The 26,401-nt window shown below is 40.5% G+C and overlaps 1 protein-coding gene across 1 annotated transcript in view; it reads left to right on the top strand.

Moving 5' to 3' along the window:
- Nucleotides 1-20,556: 20,556 nt before the first annotated feature.
- Nucleotides 20,557-26,401, top strand: part of WDFY3 (WD repeat and FYVE domain containing 3) — a 117,889-nt gene continuing 112,044 nt past the window's right edge. Inside the window, exon 1 of the mRNA XM_015832379.2 lies at nt 20,557-20,760. Coding sequence (XP_015687865.1) covers nt 20,581-20,760 — 180 coding nt within the window. The 5' untranslated portion in view covers nt 20,557-20,580. The remainder of the gene's footprint in view (nt 20,761-26,401) is intronic.

Here is a 26,401-nt window from a genome sequence, read left to right as displayed (position 1 = left end):
GTGAGTATAGTTTAGGGTAGTATCTGAATCCATATAATGTAATTATAACTTGGATTTGGGGCACAAGCAGAAATTTTGGCATCAGGGTCTATAAAGTTGGTTTGTTTGTTTTTTATTTATTAAATGTATGTGCCATATAGTTGTTTCCATATAATTTTGTTTTCATATAATGTGAATCCTTTTCATTTTCTGCTCACATACATTTACCTAAGAGTCAAATTTCGATAGTGTGCATATAAATAGGGGCAGAGCCAATTCTGCCTCTATCTTTACCTCTTTCTCTCCTCTCATCTTGCTATAAATCAAAATCCTGTTGAATAAAAACAAGTACAGTTTTCATTCTCAGCCAGGGTCTGAACTGAGTGCTTTTACCAGTATTTTCTTTAAATTGGGCAAGATTTAAGTTGCCCTGTTAAATGCTTTATCAGGAAGCAACTGGACTTTCTTTTTTTCTTCTTCAGCTCTGACTGGATGGTGGGCAATGGAAGGATTTATACTCCTTGCAAACAGCTGGTCGTTTGCATTCTTTTAGTGAGTTGTTGAGGCCACCTGGAGGCTTATCTGTGTCCTCAGGTCACCTGAGTAGTGCAAATGGGGGTGGAGCTTTCTTGGAACTGTTGAAGACCACTAGCTTGAAAGAGGGGTCAAAGAGGCCATCTATGTCAAAATTGAGTCATAAAAGAGCCAAGGTTGTCTACCCCTGGGCTAGGTAATAATAATAATAATAATAATAATAATAATAATAATAATAATAATAATAATAATAATAATAATAATAATAATAATAATAATAATAATAATAATAATAATAAAGTTGGAAGGGACCTTGGAGGTCATCTAGTCCAACCCCCTGCTCAGGCAGGGAACCCTATACCATTTCAGACAAATGGCTGTCCAGTCTCTTAAAAACTTCCAGTGTTGGAGCATTCACCACTTCTGGAGGCAGGTTGTTCCACTGGTTAATTGTTCTAACTGTCAGGAAGTTTCTCCTTAGTTCTAGGTTGCTTCTCTCCTTGATTAGTTTTCATCTGATTCTTCTTGTCCTGCCTTCAGGCACTTTGGAGAATAGCTTGACTCCCTCTTCTTTGTATATGTAACTGCAACCATTCTTTGTATGTACACACGCATAAATTTATCTGTGTTGCATGTACTGTTTCTTTGAGTGGTGAAGAGACCTCTTGAATTTGTTTCAGTTGGAATTTGCACTCCTAAAGTTTAATGAAGTGAAACACGTGGGCATTGCCGAGGCTAAAACATATAAGGAACGGTTGCTGGAATTGGGTATGTCTAGTTTAAAGAAGAGAAGGACGAGGGGGGACATGATAGCAGTGTTCCAATATCTCAGGGGTTGCCACAAAGAAGAGGGAGTCAAGCTATTTTCCAAAGCGCCTGAAGGCAGGACAAGAAGCAACGGGTGGAAACTAACCAAAGAGAGAAGCAACCTAGAACTAAGGAGAAACTTCCTGACGGTTAGAACAATTAACCAGTGGAACAACCTGCCTCCAGAAGTGGTGAATGCGCCAACACTGGAAGTTTTTAAGAAGAAACTGGACAGCCATTTGTCCGAAATTGTATAGGGTTTCCTGCCTGAGCAGGGGGTTGGACTAGATGACCTCCAAGGTCCCTTCCAACTTTTATCATCATCATCATCATCATCATCATCATCATCATTTACTATTTTTAACTTTTATTTATCCTTTCTGGGGATTCAGTTCTAATTCAGGGTAAATTTTCATGAGGTAAATATGATGCAGTTTAATGCAAAGTGTTTAACAGAAGACAGCTTAGTCTATCAGCTTAACACTTGGATAGGCAAGTGTTTCTAATAGCCATGACAAATGAAACTGAAGGTGAAGAATTAGAACATTATCAGATAAGAGACAGAGTTAGGAAGAAAGTAACTTCAGTGTAAAATTTATAGATTCCATGAATTCTCAAGAGAAAGAAAGAGTCCATTTACCTAGGCTCAGAAAAAAAAGGATACAGTATAAAGGGAATTAATTTCCTGGTTCTCAAGGAATATTTGGAAACTCAGACACTGGACTTATATAACAAATTAAGCAAATGGTGTTTTGTTTGGGTTTGACTTAGCGTGCTTTGCAAACCAAGCCAACTGTATCTTATTTAATGCACTGCCATAAATCCAATAAAGAGAGAATATTAGCTATTTTCTGATTTACAGACTTTCTACTCCAGTTTCAAATGTGGTAATCAACCCCAATATTATTGACAATGGGATTGATATTGAAAAATATCAATCAAGCAATTGGAGAGATGCTGATAGGGAGAATGCCTGACTAACTTGTTATTGGTGTTATTGGTGACCCCGGAGCCAAAGCAATTTGATTGTAAAACAAACATTTTGAATGGAAAACTTGAAAAATGAGGTTAGCCCTTGAAGCTTGACTTTGTTTTAGAAAATAACAAACATGAAGAAAAGACTGGAGATTAGCTGAAGAGGGAGGACTAGGAAATATCTCACAGTGTAATTATATAGTTGGTCATGTTTTACATGAGACAGTACAATTCCTTAAGAGTCTAAATTTGTCCACCGCATGAGCAAATAAACCAAAGGATTAAGAATCCAGCAACTCTAAAGTGCAGTTCCTTATAGTGACAAGTAATGAATTCTAACTATACTGAAATTGTTCTCTGAATAGAAGCTGGAACTGAATATTTCTGTGGTAGTTTGCAGATTTATCTGAACAAATATAAGGAAGTGAAAAGACGCCAGGCAGAAGTAGAGGAAAGAGGGTCTTGAAAACACAAACGTGGCTCCAGTATGTCAGGGAAAAACACTACAGATGTTCTGGATTTACAGGCTTGAATACCAAGTGAATCTATCAGTGTTTATCATCATCAGCCATTCATTATGTGCTGAATCAGACTGAACAAGTAACTGTCTTCTCTTGCCACTGATCAGGAAAAGAAAATTTAATTAACATTCTTTTAGATCTAATCTGGAACTTTGACTAAGAGGAGAGGAGTACGTGTGAGATGAAACTTGCTGGAATAAAGTAAAAAGATGGGGTGCCATTTCTGCCTTCTCCAACCAGATCTTCAAGTGGAAGTTGGAATAATATTAAAGTAGGTCATAGAAAAAGTATTCCTTTGTGGACATGAGATTAAAACAAAGCCAGTGCAGAGCAAGGCTTCCTAGTGGCACCAAGGGTTTGATAGCTGGAAGTAAGATTTTAATCTCCTTGTAGGTGCTGGCTTTAGCTTTCTGAAATCCCATAGCAAACCCAAATTTTCAGGCAAAACATGAGAGTAAAACTTCCTTTCATGGTTATCTTCCAGATATACTGAAAACTGTCCTTGGGAATTAAGAAACCAGATTTAATGGAAGATAGTTGGTTGAAAATAAAATTAACGACATGCCAAGCTCATAGCCTCATTTTTCTCTTCTCTGATAACAGATGAAATACTGGATTTGAAACATGTTGTAGTACCAATACAATAGTTCTTAGGGAATTAGATTTGACCTTTCTTAAATGGTTGTAGTCAGTTTATACACTTATGCATAAATTGACTAAACTTTAGGATGGGGGCAGTACATTTTATCAATAATTCTCAATGTCATCCATACCATAAGCAGGAAGGAACCACTAATAGCCAACTCACAAGAAATCTAAGAACTTTAAGTCAGGGGTCTCCAACCTTGGCAACTTTACCACTTGTGGACTTCAAGGTTGGAGACCCCTGCTTTAAATAATATTTATTGATGAAAGTTAGAAGACATAGTAAAGAGTTTCATTAACTCCCACGACTCAAAGATAGTCCCTAGAAAGTTATCAAATCCTCTTGCACTTATTTTATTTTAATTTTTTGCCTCCACCTCTGGTCCCTTCTTAGGAGTAGGCTGATCTGTTTCCATCTGTCTTTTGTGTCACAGTCAGATTTGTTATCATGCTGCTTTTCACGGAGTGTGAGAATCAACTCTCTCACTTGTGAATTTAGAAGGCATCTTTCTTGTGCTGGCTGTATGGATGGCAACCTTAGTTTTTTTGTTTTGTTTTTTTTAAATCCCTGCTCTCACTTTTATGCAATTGCTACTTCTGTCTTGATGGTTGGGAAAAACCCTAACCGTGACCGATATTTGGATCTTCTGCTATAAAATAGGAAGCGAAGGTCTGAGCCACTTGCCTTGATCTTTCCAAAGGTGCTTTTTTAAAAAGGCAGCTGGACTTTCTTTGTTTTTGTTTTTCTCTTGAGGACATTTCGCTTCTCATCCAAAAGAAGCATCTTCAGTTCTGACTGAATGGTGGGTTGAACTGAAGATTGAACTGAAGATGTTTCTTGGATGAGAAGCTAAGCATCATCAAGAATAAGAATGAACGTCCAGTTTCCTTTTGAAAAAAGACACCTTTGGGACTAAGATCATTAAATAACAGCAACAACAACAATACTACTACTAATAATAACATAGTACCAATAGTAATAGGCGTCTTGGGTGCAATCCCAAAACAACTGGAGCACCATTTGAACACCATTGGCATTGACAAGTTCGCCATTAATCAATTGCAAAAGGCGGCCTTACTAGGAACTGCTTCCATCCTGCGATGATATCTGTAATATCATCAAACTTCCACATCTGCCTATCCCAGGTCCTGGGTAAGGACTCGATAGGTAGACAAAAATGCCAAATCCAGTCTGAACATCTGGCTGACTGTGCAATGATCGATGATGATGATGATGATGATGATGATGATGATGATGATGGAAGGGACCTTGGAGGTCTTCTAGTCCAACCCCCTGCTCAGGACAACAATGACCTGGATGACGGAGAATCTCCATAGACATCATCCTTGATCCTGTTGCCAAAACAGCACATGAAAATTGGGGCAGCTTAGCTTCTTAACCACTGAGGTTGAATAAGGGTGGTGTTAGCACCTTCTGAGCCTAACCCTGCCGAGTGTTTATAACAGCTGTTGTGGCTGTTTTTGCTTTTCTTTTATTACATAAATAGGGAATTACTTCATTGAGTCTCTGAAATCCCTTGTTAGTCATAGTCACAATGATTTCAGGAGAGGATGTTTCTTATGCCAAGAGAAATAGAAGGAGTGTTTTCCACTGTGGTTGTGATTTGGGGATTATGCATGCTTAATTCTGTACTAGATGATGCCTTTGTATTTTTAAGAAGACGTTCAGCTATTTTTCCTTTGTATAAATAAATATCAGCGAAGGCTAATGTAAAAATAGATTAATCCTTTTCAGAAAAAGGTGAAACAGTACTGTAGTATTTGAGCTACGATGTATTATCCAGTTTGTCCGGTATGACGCATTCAGATTCTTTTTAGATATCCTTTTACTTTCCTCAGCTGTTGCACAATAACTACTGATTTTTTTGTGTTTCGCTTCAATCTTTTTTCTAAAGCAAAAATGTGAAATTTCTGCACCTTCAAATTTTGTAAATTTTAGTGAGTCTGGTTGAGACATGTATTCACTTTGTGCCACTTAGATAGATATGTATCATCTTTTAAAGTTTCTCTTTTGAATAATTTCAATATTAAAGTGAAAAGGATTATTCTGCATATCAGTTTTGCAAACTCTTTTGAGTGGGGCAGGATTTTTGTTGTTGAAAAAAATCTTCAGTGCACCAACTTGATGAATATTAGCAAAAACATGACATAATAAAAAAATCCATGTTCTTCTCTAGAAACAAATCATTGTTGCTAACTGAAAATGATGCTTACCATCTGATGCCCTATCATGACCTTTAATACAGCCCCATTTTAAAAAAAATATGCTTTGTAAAATGCATCTAGCCCAAAGTTTAACTTTGTAACCTCTGCCTTCTGCACAAATGAGTTTTTTAAAAAAAAGGATTCTCTGGGTTTCCAGAACTGGTTTGTATGTATTTTGATCCTTTATAAATTGTATTAGAAAGGTTCAATAGAACTTGACTTTTCTGAGGATTGCAGAGTACTAAACTCATCTTATCTTTCTCATTTGTCCTTAAGGCAGGATATTTATCTTTCTCCCACCCTTTTGGGGAGGTTAACAGAATAACAGAGTTGAAAGGTACCTGGAGGTCTTCTAGTCCAGGGCTTTTCAACCTTTTCACCCATTGTACCACTTTTAAGATAAGGCAACATCCGAGTACCTCCAGTCACCTAGCAAGGTGTCAAAAACTTGATGGCCAAAAAAAAAAAAAAGGAAAAAAGTGATAAAGTACAGGTAGTCCTCGACTTACAACAGTTCGCTTAGTGACTGTTCGAAGTTAAAATGGCACTGAAAAAAGTGCCCCCCAAGGCACAGACGAGCAAGACAGTGCCCAGCGGCGCTCTTCCTCCTGTCCAAGGTTTTCATTGTTGTGAGCATTTCTGTTGAGGATTGGCAGTGGAGGTGGGATGGGTTTTTTTTGGTTTTTATTCCCCCCGTCTTCTGGGTGGTTGCAGCAGGTTTTGGTCACTTCACATGACCCTGGGACACTGTGACTGTCATAAATATGAATCAGTTGCCAAGCATCTGAATGTAAATCATAAGACCCTGGAGATGCTGCAACATTCCAGCTGATTGGCGCTTCTTCTGGGCTCAGCAGAAGCGCCAGGGTCAGCGTCGAGCTCCAGCTGGAGCCTGGTGCTGATCCTGGCGCTTCCACTGAGCCCTGACAGCCCTGCAGCTCCATCCATCTCTCGCTCAGGCTTGTGTGGTGATGCCACCAGTTCAGCTCATTCCCCTCCCCCGCTACCACTTTTCTAGGATGGTCGCGTACCACCTGCCAGGTGCCAATGTACCACAGGTGGTACCCATACCACTGGTTGAAAAGCCCTGTTCTAGTCCAACCCCATGCTCAAGCAGGAAACCCTGTATTATTTAAGACAAATACTTGTCCAACATCTTCTTAAAAACCTCCAGCGTTGGAGGATGACAACTTCTGGAGGCAGGTTGTTCCACTGATTAATTGTTCTAACTGTTGGGAAATGTCTCCTTAATTCTCGTTTGCTTCTCTCCTTGCTTTGTTTCCATCCACTCCTTCTTGTCCTGCCTTCAGGTGCTTTGGAGAATAGCTTGACCCCTTCTTCCTTGTGGCAGCCCCTGAGATATTGGAACACTGCTATCATGTCACCCCTCGTCCTTCTTTTCACTAGACTAGCCATGTGCAATTCCCACAATAAATACAACCTTCCTAAATACATGCCGGTTGCCAAACTCCTGAATCTTGATCACGTGCTTGCAATGATAGTAAATGCAAGTCATAAGTCACTTTTTCCAGTATCATGGTCACTTTGAACAATTGCCAAACGAATGGTTGTAAATTGAGGACAACCTGTACTCTTTCTTGTGTTAAAGTGGACTTTAAGAACTTAGGTGACACATGATTATGCAAACGCAGCTCCTTGTCGTAACATCTGGGCTTATTTTACAGATTCTAGCTGTTACTTTTCGTGGTGTATTGCCTTGCATCTTCTTGAGCCAGATGAAATACTAAATGATAATGTCAGCTTATATTTATGCATTAGCCTGGGACAAAGCTTGCATAGAGATAAGTGTAATTTTATGCCAGGGTATGTGGAAGTGGATGGCAGAAGAGGTAAATTAGCATTCTCTGTCCTTTATTTTTGGCAGCCTAAAAACTTTTTAACAGGATTTGAGGTTTGGTAAGAAGAGTAAGCACGTCCCTAACAGAGTATCTTGTAAGCATATGAGTGAGTTAGCATAATAATATAATAGAATCCACAGAATAAAGTTGTTTATTTATTTTAAAGTGTCCTATAGATGAATTTGAATAGATTTTTCGCATCTAACTATTTATCCCAAAGGTGCTTTTTAAAAAAGGCACTTAACGTGATTATGTTTCCCTTTGAAAATGTTTTGCTTCTTGTTTCAGTTCTGACTGAGGAAGCTTCTTGAATGAAAAGTTAAAACATTTTCAAAGGAAAAAAAAACCAAGAAAGGCCAATTGCCTTTTGGAAAAAGCACCTTTGGCACAACTGTGACCTGGATGATTGAGAATCTCCATAGACATCTAACCACTTGGTTTTCCCTGACAGAATAACAGAATAACGGAGTTGGAAGGGACCTTGGTGGTCTCCTAATCCAACCCCCTGCTCAAGCAAGAGACCCTATACCAGTGGTGGTGAACCTATGGCATGCGTGCCAGAGGCGGCACTCAGAGCCCTCTCGGGCACGTGCGCCACCACTGCCAGCAGCTTCTGCAGGTCCATTAGGCCACCGCCACTGCTCAGAGCGGCAGCCCAACCAGGCACAAAGGAGGTGAAGCGGCCAGCTAGCAAGCTCGTGTAGAGGTGGTAGAGCACGCCCACACCCAGCAAGCCAAAAGCCACCCCGAGCAGGGAAAGCCAGATCCCCATCGGCGCCATGGCCCCCCAGTCCCAGCTAGGATTGCGTGCCTCCCCCCATCTATGCTGGGCCTCCTGCCCACCGCCCCACCCACCAGAGACCCCCTGGATCTCCCCCAACCCTGTCCAGCCCCCACAGGCTTCCCCATGAGCAACATCGAAGTGGCCATGCCTACCCCAGCCACACCCATCCAGTTTGCCGTGAGAATGCCCACCCAGTGGGCCACGCCCACCCAGTGGGCCACGCCCCCATGCCCCCTGAGGGCATCACAATGCTAATGCGGCCCTGGCACTTTGCGATAAATAAGTGGGTTTTGGATTGCAGTTTGGGCACTCGGTCTCTAAAAGGTTTGCCATCACTGCCCTATACCATTTTAGACAAATGGTTGTCCAGTCTCTTCTTAAAAGCCTCCAGTGATGGAGGACCCACAACTTCTGAAGGCAAGCTATTCTACTGGTTAACTGTTCTCATTGTCAGGAAGTTTCTCCTTAGTTCTAGGTTGCATCTCTCCTGGGTTAGTTTCCACCCATTGCTTCTTGTCCTGCCTTCAGGTGCTTCGGAGAATAGATTGACCCCCTCTTCTCTGTGGCAGCCCCTCAGATATTTTTGAACTAGGGGTGACGTGGGTTTTTAAAAACCACATTAAGCGGCATAATCTAGTTGCTACTCCAGAAGAAGAGAGGGCCTGTTCCTGAAGCAGAACGCCCCATGCCTTGTTTCTCATTGTCTGGCTAATGACCCATCATTACTGGATGCATAAAACATGCTTCTATTGTTACACCAGCTTGTGCACTGGTACAGCAAGGTCCCAGAGATTCTGGTGCAAAGCGCTGATTTTCATGTGAGTCGCCTGAAAGACTTGTTTAATCTTGGCCTGGTGGTAGAAACTAAGGCAAATTGTACTTTTCTTAAAGACCCTTTTTTTAAAAAAACTCAAGATGCCTGCAAGGAACCTAAAAAGTACTCGGTAAGAGAATCATGTTTGTTTCTTTTTTTTAGCACAGAAAACAAGCTTTAATATCAAATGGCTTCTGAATAAGATTAGTTTTAATGCATTCCTAAGGTAAGATTTCTGACTGTGTTTCGATGCGTCTAACAATTGTAAGAGATAGGAACTCTGGGATGCATTTTAAAGAGAAAGAAATTGGTATACTGTGTTTTTTAAATGCTGTTTTGAAGTTAGCGCAGGTTTTTCACTCATTAAGATGTTCCTGTCACTTTTTTTTTTGATCCTGTGCTAAGCATGGAAACTGTTTTGTTCTATTGCTATGGAAATGATGTTAATGTGTTGCCAAGTTGTTGTTTTTTTTCTTCCTTTCATTTTGCATTGAAGATGAAAATTGGGTCACAAGGAGGCTTAACATTCTGTTTTGTTGTTTACCATGTTGTTTAGTATGAGGATATGCTGATAAATGACTAAAAATAGCAATTGATACCCAGGTCTGAATTTTTAGTTCAACATACATTGCGCTGTCTTCTTGGTATTAAAGATACACAATGAAAATGATCTGTGAATACTTTATGTGTTGATTTAGCAACTTTATGCACTTCTGCGTTGTTCAAATAAATCAGATTAATGAACGTTATCATTTTTGTAGAAAACTGATTGTTTTCTACGTTGGGCATTTTTTTTGTTTTTAATCAGAGGACCTGCTTTTTTTTTTTGAATGAATGTTTTCTATAGAACAGTTCTGAAAGCAAGTGATTTTGTTATGAAAGTAACCTTAGTGAGAGAATGTACTTAAGAAACACAGTTTACTGCAATAGCCATTTTGAAGCCAATGGTGGTTTGACATCAGCTTTTATCAGTCTGCTTCATACTGTACCGAAAACATGTCAAGGAACAAATTTCATTTTTTCCCCCTTCTATACAGTTGTGTCTGATTCTTGGAGATTGCCTGAACAAGTCCCTACAGTTTGCAAGGTTTTTCAGAAATAGTTTTCCATTGCCTCCTTTCCAGGGCTGAGAGAAAGCCTGAGGTCATCTATTCTAGCTGCTTCATGCCCCAGGCAGGACTAGAACTCACTGTCTCCTGGTTTCTAACGTGATGCCTTAACCACTAACCAAACTGGTTCTATTAGTTTTAATGCAATTAGTTATTTAGTTTTAATTAAACTCAAGAACTCAGTAACTAATTTAGCGTTTAACTCAAAAGAATGTTTCAATTATTCCAAATAAATTAATAGTCTTAAACTGGCATTTGTTTTATATCTCTATAATACTTAACTTTGACAACTTTTAAGATCTCTGGACTTCAACTCCCATCTTAAATTTCAACATCCCCAACATATAGGCTAGGAAATTCTGGGAGTTGAAATCCAAACAAGTTGCCAAGGTTGAGAAACATTATTTTCAAGTCTTGGTTTATTTGTATATTTAACTAGCTGTACCCGGCCACGTGTTGCTGTGGCTCAGTCTCAATGCGCCATTGTGCATTCATCCCAAACAATAAGTTTGCATTTCTGCAATACTTTTCTCATGCCGGATGCTTTGGAAATGTTGCACGTGGGAGTTTCAATGAATTGCATGTTCAATGGCAATTTCAAAGCGTCCAACAGATGGAGCTGTTTTTCAAAAAAAAGCATGTTTTTACCTATCACAGGTGTGACATCTATATAATATAGGTATATAAAAACACGCGCGTATTCGAATGCAACGTTGTGTCAAAATTTCAAAGCAATCGGTGAAGAACTTTCGGAGATTTAAGATTTTGAACAAACGAACATTTACATTTTTATTTATATAGATATATAGAACAATTAATCAGTGGAACAACCCGCCTCCAGAAGTTGTGAATGCTCCAACACTGGAAGTTTTTAAGAAGAGACCAGACAGCCATTTGTCTGAAATGGTATAGGGTTTCCTGCCTGAGCAGGGGGTTGGACTAGATGACCTCTAAGGACCCTTCCAACTCATTCTATTCTATTCTATTCTATTCTATTCTATATATATTGCTTTAGACTACTATAGATAATCTTTCTGTAAGTAAAAATTAGCATAAGTTTTATTTTAAATCCTGGTTATATAATGTGGTTGGGTTATATGGTAGCAAAATACATTTCTGGATTTCTATGTGGGGAACATAGTAACAACTGAAAGAAAACCAAAAGAAAAAATAATGTATTTAATCCACAAAATACGAGGCTTAGAAAAGGGAATTTTCACTAGTGATATGATAAGCATAATCCATTAGATATTCACATAGCTTCCAGTCCTATATTTCAGCAATTTCAGATTGCTGTCTCTGCAAATTGGTAGGTAAGAAATGCAATTTCTCAGTGATTAAGTAGGCATTACATTATGAAAATAAGCAGTGAAATCATATTTTAAATTCAATTTTTCCACTGTCACATTAATGCTTTCTGAATGTTTCCTGAAGCAGTTATTATAATCGTATGTCAGTGTGCCTTACTTCATCAGTGAGCACAAGCTAAAACCTTTGTCCATGCATACCATATGCTTTTTGTTCTGCAGAATTATATGTGCTTAAATATTTAAAATAATTTCTGTATAGCTCTTATTTTGTGTTTGTTTGTGAGGTTTATTTTTATTTATTAAATATATATGCTGCCCATCTTACTGATAAAGCGACTCCGAGCAGTTTACAAAACATACTAGTCATTTACATTATTTTGTATACATACATATATATATATACACACATACATATACACATATACATACATATATACACATGTATATATACATGCATATTTATGTATATATATCTATACATTATTATTGTGCTTTTGAATCATTTTTTTGATTCCCAATGAATGCTTGGATACGTCAATTCAGTTTTCTTGGCAAGTTTTTCAGAAGTGGATTGCTGGAGCACCTTTTCAACAGTATATCCACTAATATTTAAGTTAATTCATTTTAGTTTAGTTTTCAACAGCAGGGTTATAATTTGAATTTCTATTGAATGTTTCTGTGGACTGTCTTGATCTTTAGAAACTCTAGTTTGTATAGCTAATCTAAATAAGAGTGCAACCCCTAGACCTGACTTGTAGCTTTGAAAATACAGGGTAAAAGTATGATAAGAGCATGCACCACCTTCTCAAAGCTTTGCTATTTGATTTTGTTATAGGGCAGTTTCAAAATCTTTTTTTCATTACTGTGATGGAATGCTGTCTGGATTCCCAGAAGGGAGGGGCGGCATTCTAGAGGAACAAGAGACAGCAAAGTTTAGATTGTTTGTTTGGGAGGAAGAGAGTTAAGACAGCTCCTCCTTAGGAGATATGATGCAAGTAGTTTGCTTTAGTTTGGCAAGATTTTTCTCTATAGATGCAGAACAATAAAGGAAACTGTTCGGCATAGTCAGCTGATTCCATCGCTGACTATAGGGGGCGAAACTCTGCCCCCCTCGGATAGGGTGCGCAATCTGGGTGTCCTCCTGGATTCACGGCTGACACTGGATGATCAGTTGGCGGCCGTGACCAGGGGGGCGTTTTATCAGGTCTGCCTGATTCACCAGCTGCGGCCTTTTCTGGACCGGGACGCCTTGCGCACAGTCACTCATGCTCTGGTCACCTCCCGCCTGGACTACTGTAATGCTCTCTACATGGGGCTTCCCTTGAGGAGCACCCGGAGGCTCCAGCTAGTCCAAAATGCGGCCGCGCGGGTGGTGTTGGGAGGGACTCGTCGCTCCCATGTAACACCGCTGCTGCGCGAGCTGCATTGGCTGCCGGTGGCCTTCCGGGTGCGCTTCAAGGTGCTGACTATCATCTTTAAGGCGCTCCATGGCAGCGGACCGGGATACCTTCGAGACCGCCTTCTGCCACAGATTACCTCCCATCGGCCTGTACGCTCCCACAGGGTGGGTNGGTGATCCCTGATCTCCCTTCCTTCCGCCGCGCCCTTAAGACATGGCTATTCCAACAAGCGGGACTGGCCTAGGGCAATTTTTAGAGGGGTTTTAATCATATTTTAATTAGACTAAATTTAAATATTTCTTCTTAATTAATTTTAATTCTGTAATTGTTATTTATGTTTTTTAAATTGATTGTCAGCCGCCCTGAGTCCACAAGGAGAAGGGTGGGATATAAATTTAATAAATAAATAAATAAATAAATAAGAAGAACTTCAGTGTGTCTTTCTTGGTTTTTGGAGCCTGACACTACTGTCTTGAAAACAGCTGCTCCTATGGATATTATTGTAAAACCGAAAGAAGCAGTAACAACTTATTTTATTTTGTCATATTTTCAGTGTGTTCCTATATGGTTGCTTGTTTTTGCTTTTTGTACGCCAGCTTAAATAACTGAGCAAAGGCTCCCAATGAATGTGTAGATAATTATCTGTTTGTTTACTTTTAAATAATACCCTTTGGAAGCAACAACCCCCTTTTGTAAGTCCTATATAATAGCTATTGTTAAGCTAAAATATAGTGTGTTTTGCTTATTCTCTTCCTGTTTTTTGTTTTTCGTAAATGTTTTGAAAACTGCTGAATTAATTATCCCTAAATTATATAACTTCGAGGTTCATAATCAATGTATATTAATGTACTGTGCTGTTTTGATCTCTATAGCGTAGCTCAGTGCTTCTCAAACCTGGGTAAACTACCCCAAAATTAAGTAAAAGTGGTGTTTCTTTGAGTGACGACCGATGAACCATGGTCCACTCACAAAAGAGACACTTAAATTGACTTAAAGTGTTTTACCTACATTGCGTAAAAAGGACATTCTGATCAGTGGTTTGGAGTAGTGAAGGAAAAAATTTTGGAAAGTACCAGCATAGATGCTTTTTATAAAATATAGCTCAGGATTACCTTAATAGAGTTGCTCATCAAATTTGTTAAAATGTTTCCCATTAAATATTATAAACAATTACTTTTGAATGGATGTATATTGATATGAGAGTTTCACATATGTAACAGAAGGAACAACCCTCAAAAATGGATTTAAAAAAAAACATATATAGAATGAATTATTTATATATTTTACTGATTGATTGATTGATTGATTGATTGATTGATTGATTAGTCCTCTAGCCATATCAAAGTGCAAAGTTCCAGAAACAAATTATTACTAAAATGTGATAAAAGCAATTTAAAATGGAATTTTTTATATATAAGGATCAGTAAATACTTTGGAGATAATGAAGCACAGCCTATTGCTGATGCAGCCGTCAAAAAATGAAGAAAAATATTCATGATACACAAGATTTGGGGTTAAAATAAAATGTCTAAGAAGTATTTCTCTATTTTGGTAGACTTTAGATGCGCACTTTGATTCTTATGTCGTTTTACACATAGTGACATCTAATGTATTGTGCAGTTCAAGGTACATTTCCTTGAAGAGTTTTTGATCATTCCTTTTTATGCAAAGGTAATTGAATGGTATAAGTAGACCTCGACTTAAGACCACAATTCAGCCCAAAATATCTGTCGCTAAGCGAAACCCTCGTTATGTGAATTTTGCCCTATTTTATGATCTTTCTTGCCGCAGTTCAGTGAATCACTGCAGTTGTTAAGTTAGTAACGTGATTGTTACGTGAATCTGGCTTCCCCATTGAATTTACTGGTCAGAAGGTATCAAAAGGTGACCGTATGACCTGGGGTCACTGCAACCATCATAAGTATGAGTCAGCTGCCAAGCATCTAAATTTTGATCCTGTGACCCTGGGATCCTGTGACCTTGTGAAAAACGATCATAAGTCTCTTTTTTCAGTGCTGTTGTAACTTCAAATGGACACTAAGGGAACAGCAGCTTAAAGCAGCCACGTGCTTCGTATTTTCGACGTGATCAGCTTCAAAGGCTTTAACCAACATGTATGTGTGTATCTATGCACCCAGACAGCTTTTACACTGGGACTGTCAGAGAAATAACCCTGCCTGATCATACACAAAACTTGTGAAGTCTTTGGAAGTGTTTGTGGCCTGTCTGGAGGACCCAGCTCTTTGATCTTTTCCCTTGGGGCAGAGCACCTTGCTTTTCCTAGCTTAATATTTCCTAATACAGGTAGTCCTCGACTTACAACAGTTCATTTAGTGACCGTTAAAAGTTACAAAGGCACTGAAAAAAGTGAATTATGACCATTTTTCACACTTATGACTATTGCAGCATCCCAGGGTCCCTTGATTTACATTCGGAAACTTGACAACTGGTTCATATTGATGACAGTTGTAGCGTCCCGGGATCATGTGATCACCTTTTGGTGACCTTCCGACAAGCAAAGTCAATGGGGAAGCCAGCTTCACTTAACAACCGTGTTACTGACGTAACAACTGCAGGGGTTCACTTAACAGCTGAGGCAAGGAAGGTCGTAAAATGGGACAAAACCCGCGTAACAAATGTCTCACTTAACAACATAAAGCTTTGGGCTCAATTGTGGTCATAAGTTGAGGACTACCTGTGGGAAATTTCCTTGGTGACGAATCTACAGTATTTCTGTAGCACAGCGAAATGTTTTGACTACCCTATGTTTTGGTGGAACACAACTTGATATGATTGGAGTGTTTGCGTAAGAAAAAACAGGAAGCTTTTCGTATTTTGTGTTCCAGGTCCACAACAATTAATTAGCAGCCCACGTTGCGTCTGAAAAAGGAAGCATGTGTGCACACAGCACTAAGGAGCCTTACAACCCCTGACTTCTAGCTTCCCCCTAGCAAAGAATAAGCGTATTAGATCAGCAGATGCCTTTTCAATACATTCCAGTTTTGGTCACCACAATGTAAAAAAGATGTTGAGACTCTTTTAGAAAGAGTGCAGAGAAGAGCAACAAAGATGATTAGGGGACTGGAGGCCAAAACATATAAAGAACGGTTGCTGGAATTGGGTAAGTCTAGTTTAATGAAAAGAAGGACTAGGGGTGACATGATAGCAGTGTTCCCATATTTAAGGGCCTGCCACAAAGAAGAGGGAGTCAAGCTATTTTCCAAAGCACCTGAAGGCAGGACAAGAAGCAAGGGATGGAAACTAACCAAAGAGAGAAGTAACCTAGAACTAAGGAGACATTTCCTGAAAGTTAGAACAATTAATCAGTGGAACAACCTGCCTCCAGAACACTGGAAGTTTTTAAGAAGAGATTGGACAACCATTTGTCTGAAATGGTGTAGGGTTTCCTGCCTAAGCAGGGGGTTGGACTAGAAGATCTTCAAGATCTCTTCCAACTCCTATTCTACTACATTCAGAACAGTTATTTGCAATTTCAAAATGTGCTTCACTGAGTCTTCTTCCTACCCTATACAACTAGTGTTATACAATGATGGTAGTCAAGGAACTTTTTCTTTCATACCATGTTTATTGTTAGCATGTTATAAGGAAAAAATATTTGTCAGGTCAGCTCAGTGTAAGATAGATAAACATGAGAATAGCTTCTTTAAGTTAAAGTTTGCACGATATTTGCAGTTGTCGCTAATTGAAGAAAATAATGTTGAGGAGGTACTTTATATACCTCCAATTCACAGCATCTTCGGCTTTGTCCCTAGAGACATTAATAAGAGACATTAATATGTGTAGCAGAGGGATGAATTAAATGTACCAATGTTCTATATTATACCTTTGAGTGGAAAAATGCACCACCACTCCATTGAGGAGCTTCTGCGTTATACTAGTCCAGTGGTGGGGAACCTATGGCACGTGTGCTAGAGGCGGCACTCAGAGCCCTCTCTGTGGGCACGCGTGCCATGCCCCGGAGATGGCAACTGCCCCTCTTCAACCAACCCCCCGCTAACTCGCTGAGGTCCCACATGGCCGGATACATCCCAGCACCCATGCGCTTGCTGGCCTCTGTGTGCAGGGGCCGATGGTGTCAGGCAGCAGCCGGCCCGGCCCCTGCCTCACCTTGCCCTGTGACAATGGCACCCCTGCCCTGCCTCGCCTTGCCTCGCCTCACCTCACCCTGCAGGACGAGCCTCCTGCCCACTGCCCCACCTGCCAGAGACCCCCCTGGACCTCCCCCAACCCTGTCCGGCCCCCACAGGTGTCCCTCCCCACAAGCAACATTGAGGTGATCATGCCCACCTTGGCCACACCCACCCAATTTGCCATGACCATCACAGCCAAGCCCACCCAGTGGGCCACGCCCACCTGGCACCCGACGATAAATAAGTGGGTTTTGGGTTGCAGTTTGGGCACTCGGTTTCTAAAAGATTCGCCATCACTGTACTAGTCAATCTGAAATTGGTGTTAATTCAGTCTCTAGAGTCCAGCTTTGCTGGAGATTAAAACAATCCTCTTCGGATCAGTAGTCACTTTTATTTAAATATTTAAATAAAGGCTCTGAATGCAGGTCATATGTAAGCTTAGATATTTTAATTGTCTGCTTGCTTCACTTAAAAATAGGTTGTGTACTGCATGTAAGTATGAATGCATATTGTACTAAATAAGAATACTATTACAAATTCATGTTCAAGGAGAACAGCTGGAGTTTTACTTCTCTCTTTTTCAAAAAATGGGGCAAACCCATGTCCAAAGAGGCATATATCATTGCCCATTGTTAACTAAATGTGGCCAATATTTGTGCTTTTATATGCTGGTATACACATTTTCAGTTCTGCATAGAAGGAAAGCCTTTGTATTCTCGTATTGTATAAGCAAGTTATTAAGAACTGCAAATCCATATGGATGAGTCTAATTGTACCTGATATTTTGTACCTGACACTTATTGCATTTAACATCTACATGAAACTACTGGAGAACAAACCTGCTGTTCAGGATGAGGAATCATTAATATGCTGATAATGCCCAGTTATACATCTCTTTTCCAGTCCTGTTGGGAGATGCAGCGGAAGCCATGACCCAGGGTCTAGAGGAGACATGTCAAACCCGCGACGTCACATGACATATTGATATTGGAGCTTTTCCCCCATTGTCAGCAATGGGCTGGGCGCGGTTTCCTGGTGATGCGTCCGGCCCATGGGCTGAGCAGTTTGGCACCCCTGGTCTAGAGGCTCTCAGAATTGGATTGGGGAAATAAGGCAAAATGACTGTTGATTCAGAAATCACCTCTGATTCTTCATAGAGTTGTGCTTTCCTAGAAAGAACTGGCTATTTGTGGGAGCTTGCTTGCTTCCCATTCATATGGGCAAAGGTGTCTCTTTGGCAATGGCCCCATTTCTTTCCAGGATCTGTTCCATATTCCAAAACATCTCCAGATTGGGAGTCCTGGACTCATAGCTCTTTCAAGAACAATTTGAGACTGTGGCCTGGAAAGCTTTTGCATAGCTTTGATTGGTATTGAGGTCTTGGTTGGTGTTTAGTGAGGTCAACAGAATGCACTCAAGATATACTAAATCAGCGGTTCTCAACCTATGGGTTGCGACCCCATTTGGGGTCGATCGACCATTTCACGGGGGTCGCCAAGCAAGGCTGTCTGCCATTTTTTTCCCCTTTTCCGGCGGGTGCCTTACCTCCCTTGGGCTGGGCCAGCTGGTGGTCGGCCTGCTCCGTCTCTGCCGCTTGCCAGCTACGCCTCGGCCGGCGCAGGGGGCGGAACCACGTATGCGCGGCGCTCCCGGGCAGGGAAAGTCCTCGACTTATGACCGGTTGGGTAGTCCTCGACTTACGACCGGTTTAGTCCTCGACTTACGACCGGTTGGGGGTCGCAGCATTAAAAAGGTTGAGAACCACTGTACTAAATGCTCATTCTGTTGTTACCTTTAGGTTAACTTAATGTAATCTGCTGTGTATGGGGTTGACCTTAAAGGCTGCTCAAAACTTCAGCTAGTTCAGAACACTTGCTGTGTTGTCAGTCATGATACTGCCATGTTACAACTCTACTATAGTAGGCTTCTAGCTCAAGGTCTTGGTTCTTGCTGCAAAGCGTTTCCCTAGCAATTTCTCCCTATTCTACCTGAACAATTAGAGAGGAGGAGGGAACTTATAATGAGCAGTCTGTATTGTAGCTCCCCTTTGGAAGAACTTGCTCTTGGGGGTGAGATGGCTACCAGTTCCTCAAGGCTTTTGGGGAGGAAGTCAAAACTTGGGTCTCCCAGAAGGTCTTTGGGACTTTACTGCAATCAGCAGCGCCCTGTTCCATTCAATGAATCTTAGCTTATTACTTACGTAATCTACTAGTTGGGTTGGAATTGTATTTTAATTATTGTACTGCTTTAGTATTGTATTTTATATGGAACCTCAGTAAGCTGTGTAGAATTTCAGATAGTATACAAATCTAATAAAATAAAGTAAAATAAATAAGACGTGGTTGATGATAAGGGCATTTTGGTGATTTTGGCAACTCCCATTGGAATAAATCTTAGCAGACCTAGTTCTCACCCAGCAGATTAAACTTAATTGTTTCAAACATCTTCCCTCAAATCAATAGTCTCTAGATGTGCTGCATCTGTAACTCATATATTGCCAACAGTTTAGTTATGGAAATGTGGCTTGAAACCTTGATCACATGGGATGTTAGTTGATTATTCATTCAATAGCATTTTTATTGTTTGCCATTGAAAATGTGTCCAAACTAGTTTGTTATAGATCAGGGGTGTCAAACTCAATTTCATTGAGGGCTGCATCAGCATTGCGGTTGCCCTCAGGGGGCCGGGTGGGTGTGGCCAGGGTGGGTGCAGCCTACTGGGTGGGCATGGAGGGAATGGGTGTGGCCTACTGGGTAGGCATGGCCAGCTCTACATCGTTCGCGTCAATGGTGCCTGTGGGGACCTGGGCAGGAGTGGGACAGATCTGAGGGTCTCTGGCAGAAGGGGGTGGGACCAGGGCAAGTGCCAAGGCATGGCCCACTGGAGGAGCCTCACTGTTCCTCTCATGTGGGGGGGGGGCTGGATGATTTGGGCTGCCCGGAGCTCTGGGCAGCAGAGGTCAAATGCCCAGCCTGGCCCTCAAGCACCCGTGGCACCAAGCCCAGTCCTACTTCCCCAAGGGGGTGCCCAGCTGCACTTACCTCCTCCTCAAGGCTGCTGCTGTTGTGCTTGCTCTCCTTAGCCAGTTTGTTCATGATGGGTACCAGGGCAAAGTCAGAGGGAGACTGAATGCGTTTCAGCATAGATGGCCACCACAGAATTGTATATTGGCTCCTGGCCGTCCGGCCTGGGCCAGGGCCAAGGCAGCGGGGGCCGTTCCCTCACTGTTTCCAGGATGGCTTTGCGGGCCACATGAAACCACTTCGCGGGCCGCATCCGGCCCCCGGGCCTTGTGTTTGACATGTCTGTTATAGATGGACACTTTGCTTGTCACATTTTGGCATAGAGAAGAGGCTGCTTATGACATATATGAAATGGAGGAGTTGGATGTATATATTTTTAAAAAAAACATTTGTTCTTTTTCTTGCTGAACAGGATCAAAGGGATCTTTCAGAAAGAAGCAAAGATGAATATGGTAAAAAGGATAATGGGTCGACCTCGGCAAGAGGAATGTAGTCCTCAAGATAACGCTCTAGGATTAATGCATCTGCGTCGGCTGTTTACCGAATTGTGTCATCCTCCTCGGCATATGACTCAAAAGGAACAGGAAGAGAAGCTTTACATGATGCTACCAGTTTTTAACAGGGTAAGGCTTTTTTGAGTATGATTTTAGACATGGGATAAAACATTGCAGATTGTCTTTACTGTTATTTAAGTCAATTTCCTCTGAGCATCCAACCTGTAATGGAAGTGGATTCCCACAGGTCATTTGTAAGACAAAAATGAAAACTTCGGAGTGATTTGTGTCTGTGCCACTTAGAAACAGACATTGACAGGTATGCTGTAATGCTACAAATATACTCCCTCCCTCCCTCCCTCTTCTCAATCTCTCTCTCCTTCCTTCCCTCCCTCCCTCCCTCCTCTCTCCCTCCCTCCCTCCCTCCCTCCCTCTCTCCTCTCAATCTCTCTCTTTCTCTCTCTGTGTGTATATGTATATGTACATTATATGTGTATACACATACACACTATGTGTGTGTGTGTGTGTGTGTGTGTGTGTGTGTGTGTAGTGGCTGAGTAGGATATAAATTATTCTCTGACTCTATTTCCCTTTTTTCCCATTTTCTTTCATGAAAATGAACTGCAAAGTACTAATGTGAAAACAATAATCTGGGAACTGAGTTTAAATTTACATTGGTTGTGACCACTTCAGTGCCTTCAGATGCTTTTCTCCTGGTTTACAAGAATTGGAGAAAACAGATGAGAAGAAATGGAAAATAAATACTGGCAGACAGAAATACAGGATGAGTAATGGATATTGCTGATGATTAGTAACAAAGTGTCCTGCAAATCAATCAAAATAAACATAAAAATCAACTTGAATTTTCAAAGTTTTTTTTTTTAAATTAGGTTGACCTTTGAATTTAGTCTTATTCACAAATTTAACTGCTTACAGTAAAACTTTGTAGCTCCTGAGTGAAGGGCAGGATTTAAATCAAATAAATAGATAAAACTTTCTTTTTCAGTAGTGTTTTGAAGGGTCCTGGATGCTCTCTGAGTTTGGTTGTTTTCTTGCAGATATTTCATTACGCAATACTAACACTAATGATGTTGCCTAGTTTGGGTAATGAAACATCTGCAAGAAAACAATCAAGCTCAGAGAGCATCCAGGACCCTTCATGTCAGCCCTGAGCTACAAATATTCTCCTTTATTAGGTAGGGTTTTCCATCATTTTCCATCATTGTTGTTGTTAGTTGCGAAGTCGTGTCCAACCCATTGCGACCCTATGAACAACGTTCCTCCAGGCCTTCCTGTCCTCTACCATCTTCTGGAGTCCATTTAAGCTCATGCCTACTGCTTCAGTGACTCCATCCAGCCACCTCATTCTCTGTCGTCCCCTTCTTCTATTGCCCTCAATCTTTCCCAGCATTAGTCTCTTCTCCAGTGAGTCCTTCCTTCTCATTAGGGGGCCAAAGTACTTGAGTTTCAACTTCAGGATCTGGCCTTCTAAAGAGCAGTCAGGGTTGATCTCCTCTAGGACTGACCAGTTTGATCGCCTTGCAGTCCAGGCGACTCGCAGGAGTCTTCTCCAGCACCATAGTTCAGAGGCCTCAATTCTTTGCCTATCACTCTGTTCCTTTTTTTGGGATAAATAGCATAAAGCAAATAAGAATTAGTAAAAAAATAAATAAACTGGAGATAAGAGAAAAAGGAAACCTGGTTAAGTCTAATTTACATTAACACCGTTCAATATGAATGTTTTTATTATGTCCAGATAAAATATTACAATTAATGGTGGGTTATCAGTATATAATCAAAGTCTGCCTAATTGTACAGGCAATGTGACAAAATTTAATATGACTTTCCCTGTTTTGTCTCTACAAGGCGTTCTTGCTTCTGTTACATCCTCATATTAATTCACACGGGGCTATTTTGCTCTTTAAACAGCTCTCGGTCTCGTCACTTATTCTTTCTGTATTACCAAATAACATGAACGTGTATCTTTTATATTGTTTATTCACATTTATATTGAGTTTATATTCCTTCAGCGCCTGTTTGTTTTTCACCCTCTCTCCTCTTTTACCAAGTAGACTTCTTACACGTCATCACCACTCTATTCAGTTTAGCTTTTTTCTCTCAGAAAACTCTCACTTCTATATAAAGTAGCTACATGAAAGCGTGTGCTTCTCCCACAGACCATACGCTGTCATCATTATTTTTTCCACCATTCTTTGCACTTCTTACAAGTGCTCCGTTTTCTAATTTTTAGTAAGCATTCAACCAATGGTGCCCATTATTTATTTTATTTCTTTATTGGATTCTTATCCCTCTTTTATTAGCTTTATAGTTACTCAAGGTGGCAAAAATATTAATGCTCCTTCCTCCTCCTGTTTTCCCCATAACAACAGCCCTGCGGGGTAGGGTGGGCTGAGAGAGAGACTGACTGGCCCCAAATCACCCAGCTTGGTTTTCATGCCTAAGGCGGGATTAGAATTTATGGTCTCTCGGTTTCCAGACTGGTGGCTTAACCAATAATCCAAATTGGGATGTATGTGTTAAACTGCATTTGCATGGTTATTCATAGTATTCCTTATTGAGATTTTTCTTGCCCATTTTATTCTCAAATATTTCTTTGATTTCATTCAGTTGTTATAAGATGAAATGATTTAAATCAGAGGTTTTACATCTCTCTAGAAACAAGGCGGTATAAGTAAGCAATGTTCAGTTTTGTTTTGTTCTTATTTATTTCAAAACTAATTTAATGGTATTAAGAGATATCCGATTGTAACAATCAGGATAATAATCACCTGTGGAGATGGTTACCAGCATCAAATTCCTGGGCGTACAGTTAACAAGTAGACTGGCTTGTTCGCTCAACAGCAAGACACTGGTGAAGCAGGCACAGCAGCGCCTGCATTTTCTGTGTCGCATGAGAAAAGCACATCTTCCTTCCCCTGTCCTTACCACTTTCTACAGAGGGATGATCGAGAGCATCCCAGTCTGGTTTAGAAGCATCACTGCTTCAGACAGGAAGGCGGTGCAGAGAGTGGTGAGGATGGCCGAAAAGATCATTGGCAGTTCCCTCCCTTCCATCCAGGACATAGCATAGAAGCGTTGTTTAGCAGGGTCCGTAGGATTGTCTGGGACACCACACATCCTCTTCACGACCTGTTTTCCTTGTTACCTTCTGGGAGGAGGGGGCTCCGTGGTATCCGAAGCAGAACATTCAGATTCAGTCACAGTTTTGTTCCATACAGTATCAACCTTGTGTACTCTCAAGCTTCCTCCTTCCGTTATGTATTCAAGATGGACAGATTAATATTTATATGTTACATGTAAAGGTCTATACATATGTTGTATATAGTATGTTTTAAATGTGTGTAGTGTATATGTACACTTTGAGAGCAAGCAACTAAATTTCATTTTTGATGTGTACCGTTATGCCCACAGGAAAAATGACAATAAAGGGTTATTTATCTATAGGAGAATATACTAAACTTTGGATTACATAGCCCATACAATCTATTCAGTGAAGATTTCTCTGTGCTTAGAAAAGCATCTATGCAATTCTGATGGACCTTTTGGATTTCTGCTAATGATTATGTAAAGACACCAAGCACACTTTTAAAAATTAATGCCCAAGCTCCATGGAAGCAGCGATTGATAAATAATTGAAATTTTTCTCTACTGTATAAGAACAAATATCTGTATTAGTCTTGTGCATATTGTAATTTCCCCAAAATCAGATAATTTTGATTTTACCACCTCAGACGTTGCAAAATTTTTGTCTCTGGTTACTGCTTTACCTTCTGTTCCACGAGGAAAAGACAAAACTATATTTGCTTGCAGTCCCAATAGATGGAATATAATAATGCATATGATCAACTAATAGTTGTGATGGGTTTTTTTTCCCTGTTCATGGTGTCATTGGGAATTTTGCCTATTTGTATAGAATGCATGCACTTCCTCTTATGGAGATAAAATCAAATAATGGATTTAAGATAAGGGATATTCGATTGGGGCAGAATTGGATCCAGATTGCTTTCAAGCATTCTGTCAGTTGAAGCTAGATTTACTACTGTGTCCTGCATAGAACGTTCCCCAAAATTCATAAAAACTTTCTATGGCAATAGCTGTCTTCTTTCATATTCCTACCCAATTTGTTTTTGCTCTTTTGTGAAGAAGTGGGCAAAATAGAAATTCAATAATCTAATTTTTTTTCTGCTGTTTATTTTTATTTATATACATTTACAGGTAGTCCTCGGCTTACAACAGTTCATTTCATGACCATTCGAAGTTTATAAGGGCACTGAAATAAGTGACTTATAACCATTTTTTCCACACTTAACAAACCATTGCAGCATCCCCACGGTCATGTGCTCAAAATTCAAATGGTTGGCATCTGACGCATATTTATGACGGTTGCAGTGTCCCGGGGGTCATGTGATCCCCTTGAGTTGACCTTCTGACCCCTAAAATCCATGGAAAATCAAGTCAGATTCACGTAACAACTGTGCGACTAACTTAACAACTGTGGTGATTCACTTGACAACTGTGGTGAGAAAGGTCGTAAAATGGGGCAAAATCCGCTTAATAGCTGCCTCGCTTAGCAACAGAAATTGTGGGCTCAATTACGGTCGTAAACTGAGGACTGCCTGTATTGATATTTAAGTGCAGTTTATTGCTGTGTGGGGTTCTTTGTCCTTTTGAGGAAAGCTCTATATAGCAGTTTCCTAAAATGCTTTTTCTTTCTTCTTTTTTTTAAAATTAAGAGCTACTGAAGAGCGTACTAGTAAACAATACGTTGGCTCATAATGTGTTGTGCTTTCACCGCTGCTTTAGTTGTTCAGCCCTGAGTACTTAATGAGGCATTTTAAGGTTTTTGAAGGCCGGCATAATTCCTATGTAGTATACTATGGGGGTGCTTAAAATGGTTTTAAATAAATGAATAAATAAATAACTCAAGTATTCATAAGCATTGGCTTGAAATAAATGCCATGTTTGTATTGCAGCTGCAGTAGTAAATAGATTGAAGTGCTTTTCATTTAAGAAGGGAGGCGATCAATTTGAAGAAATGTGCTCTCCTGTCTTTTTAAATGTACCAACCTAAAGATAATTTCAAAGCCCTGCTCTTCATTTTTTTTTCCTAGTCTACTTTTTAATAAATGCAGGTGGTCATCTCCGTTGTTGTGACTATTTTTAACAAAATGATGGTGCCAAACTGAACAACAACAACAACAACAACAACAATAATTGTGAGGCTTAACATAACTGCCTTGGTCACTCATGCTTCATGCCTCCTATCTGTTGTTGTTGTTGTTAATTGCGAAGTCGTGTCCGACCCATCGGGACCCCATGGACAACGTTCCTCCAGGCCTTCCTGCCCTCTACCATCTTCTGGAGTCCATTTAAGCTCACGCCTACTGCTTCAGTGACTCCATCCAGCCACCTCATTCTCTGTCGTGCCCTTCTTCTCTTGCCCTCCATCTTTCCCAGCATCAGGCTCTTCTCCAGTGAGTCCTTCCTTCTCATTAGGTGGCCAAAGTATTTCAACTTCAGGAACTGGCCTTCTAAAGAGCAGTCGGGGTTGATCTCTTCTAGGACTGACCGGTTTGAACGCCTTGCAGTCCAGTCCAGTCCAGTCCTCCAGCACCATAGTTCAAAGGCCTCAATTCTTTGTTGCTCAGCCTTTCTTATGGTCCAACTTTCTATCTAGATTACTGCAAAGTGCTTTACATGGGACTGCCCTTGAAGACTAGTGGGAAATTTCAACTGGCCCAGAACTGGC

The sequence above is a fragment of the Protobothrops mucrosquamatus genome, unplaced genomic scaffold, assembly GCF_001527695.2.
Source record: "Protobothrops mucrosquamatus isolate PMUCROS unplaced genomic scaffold, P.Mucros_1.0 scaffold3, whole genome shotgun sequence".
NCBI classification, from domain to species: Eukaryota; Metazoa; Chordata; class Lepidosauria; order Squamata; family Viperidae; genus Protobothrops; species Protobothrops mucrosquamatus.
This window is presented reverse-complemented; position numbering and strand designations above follow the sequence as displayed.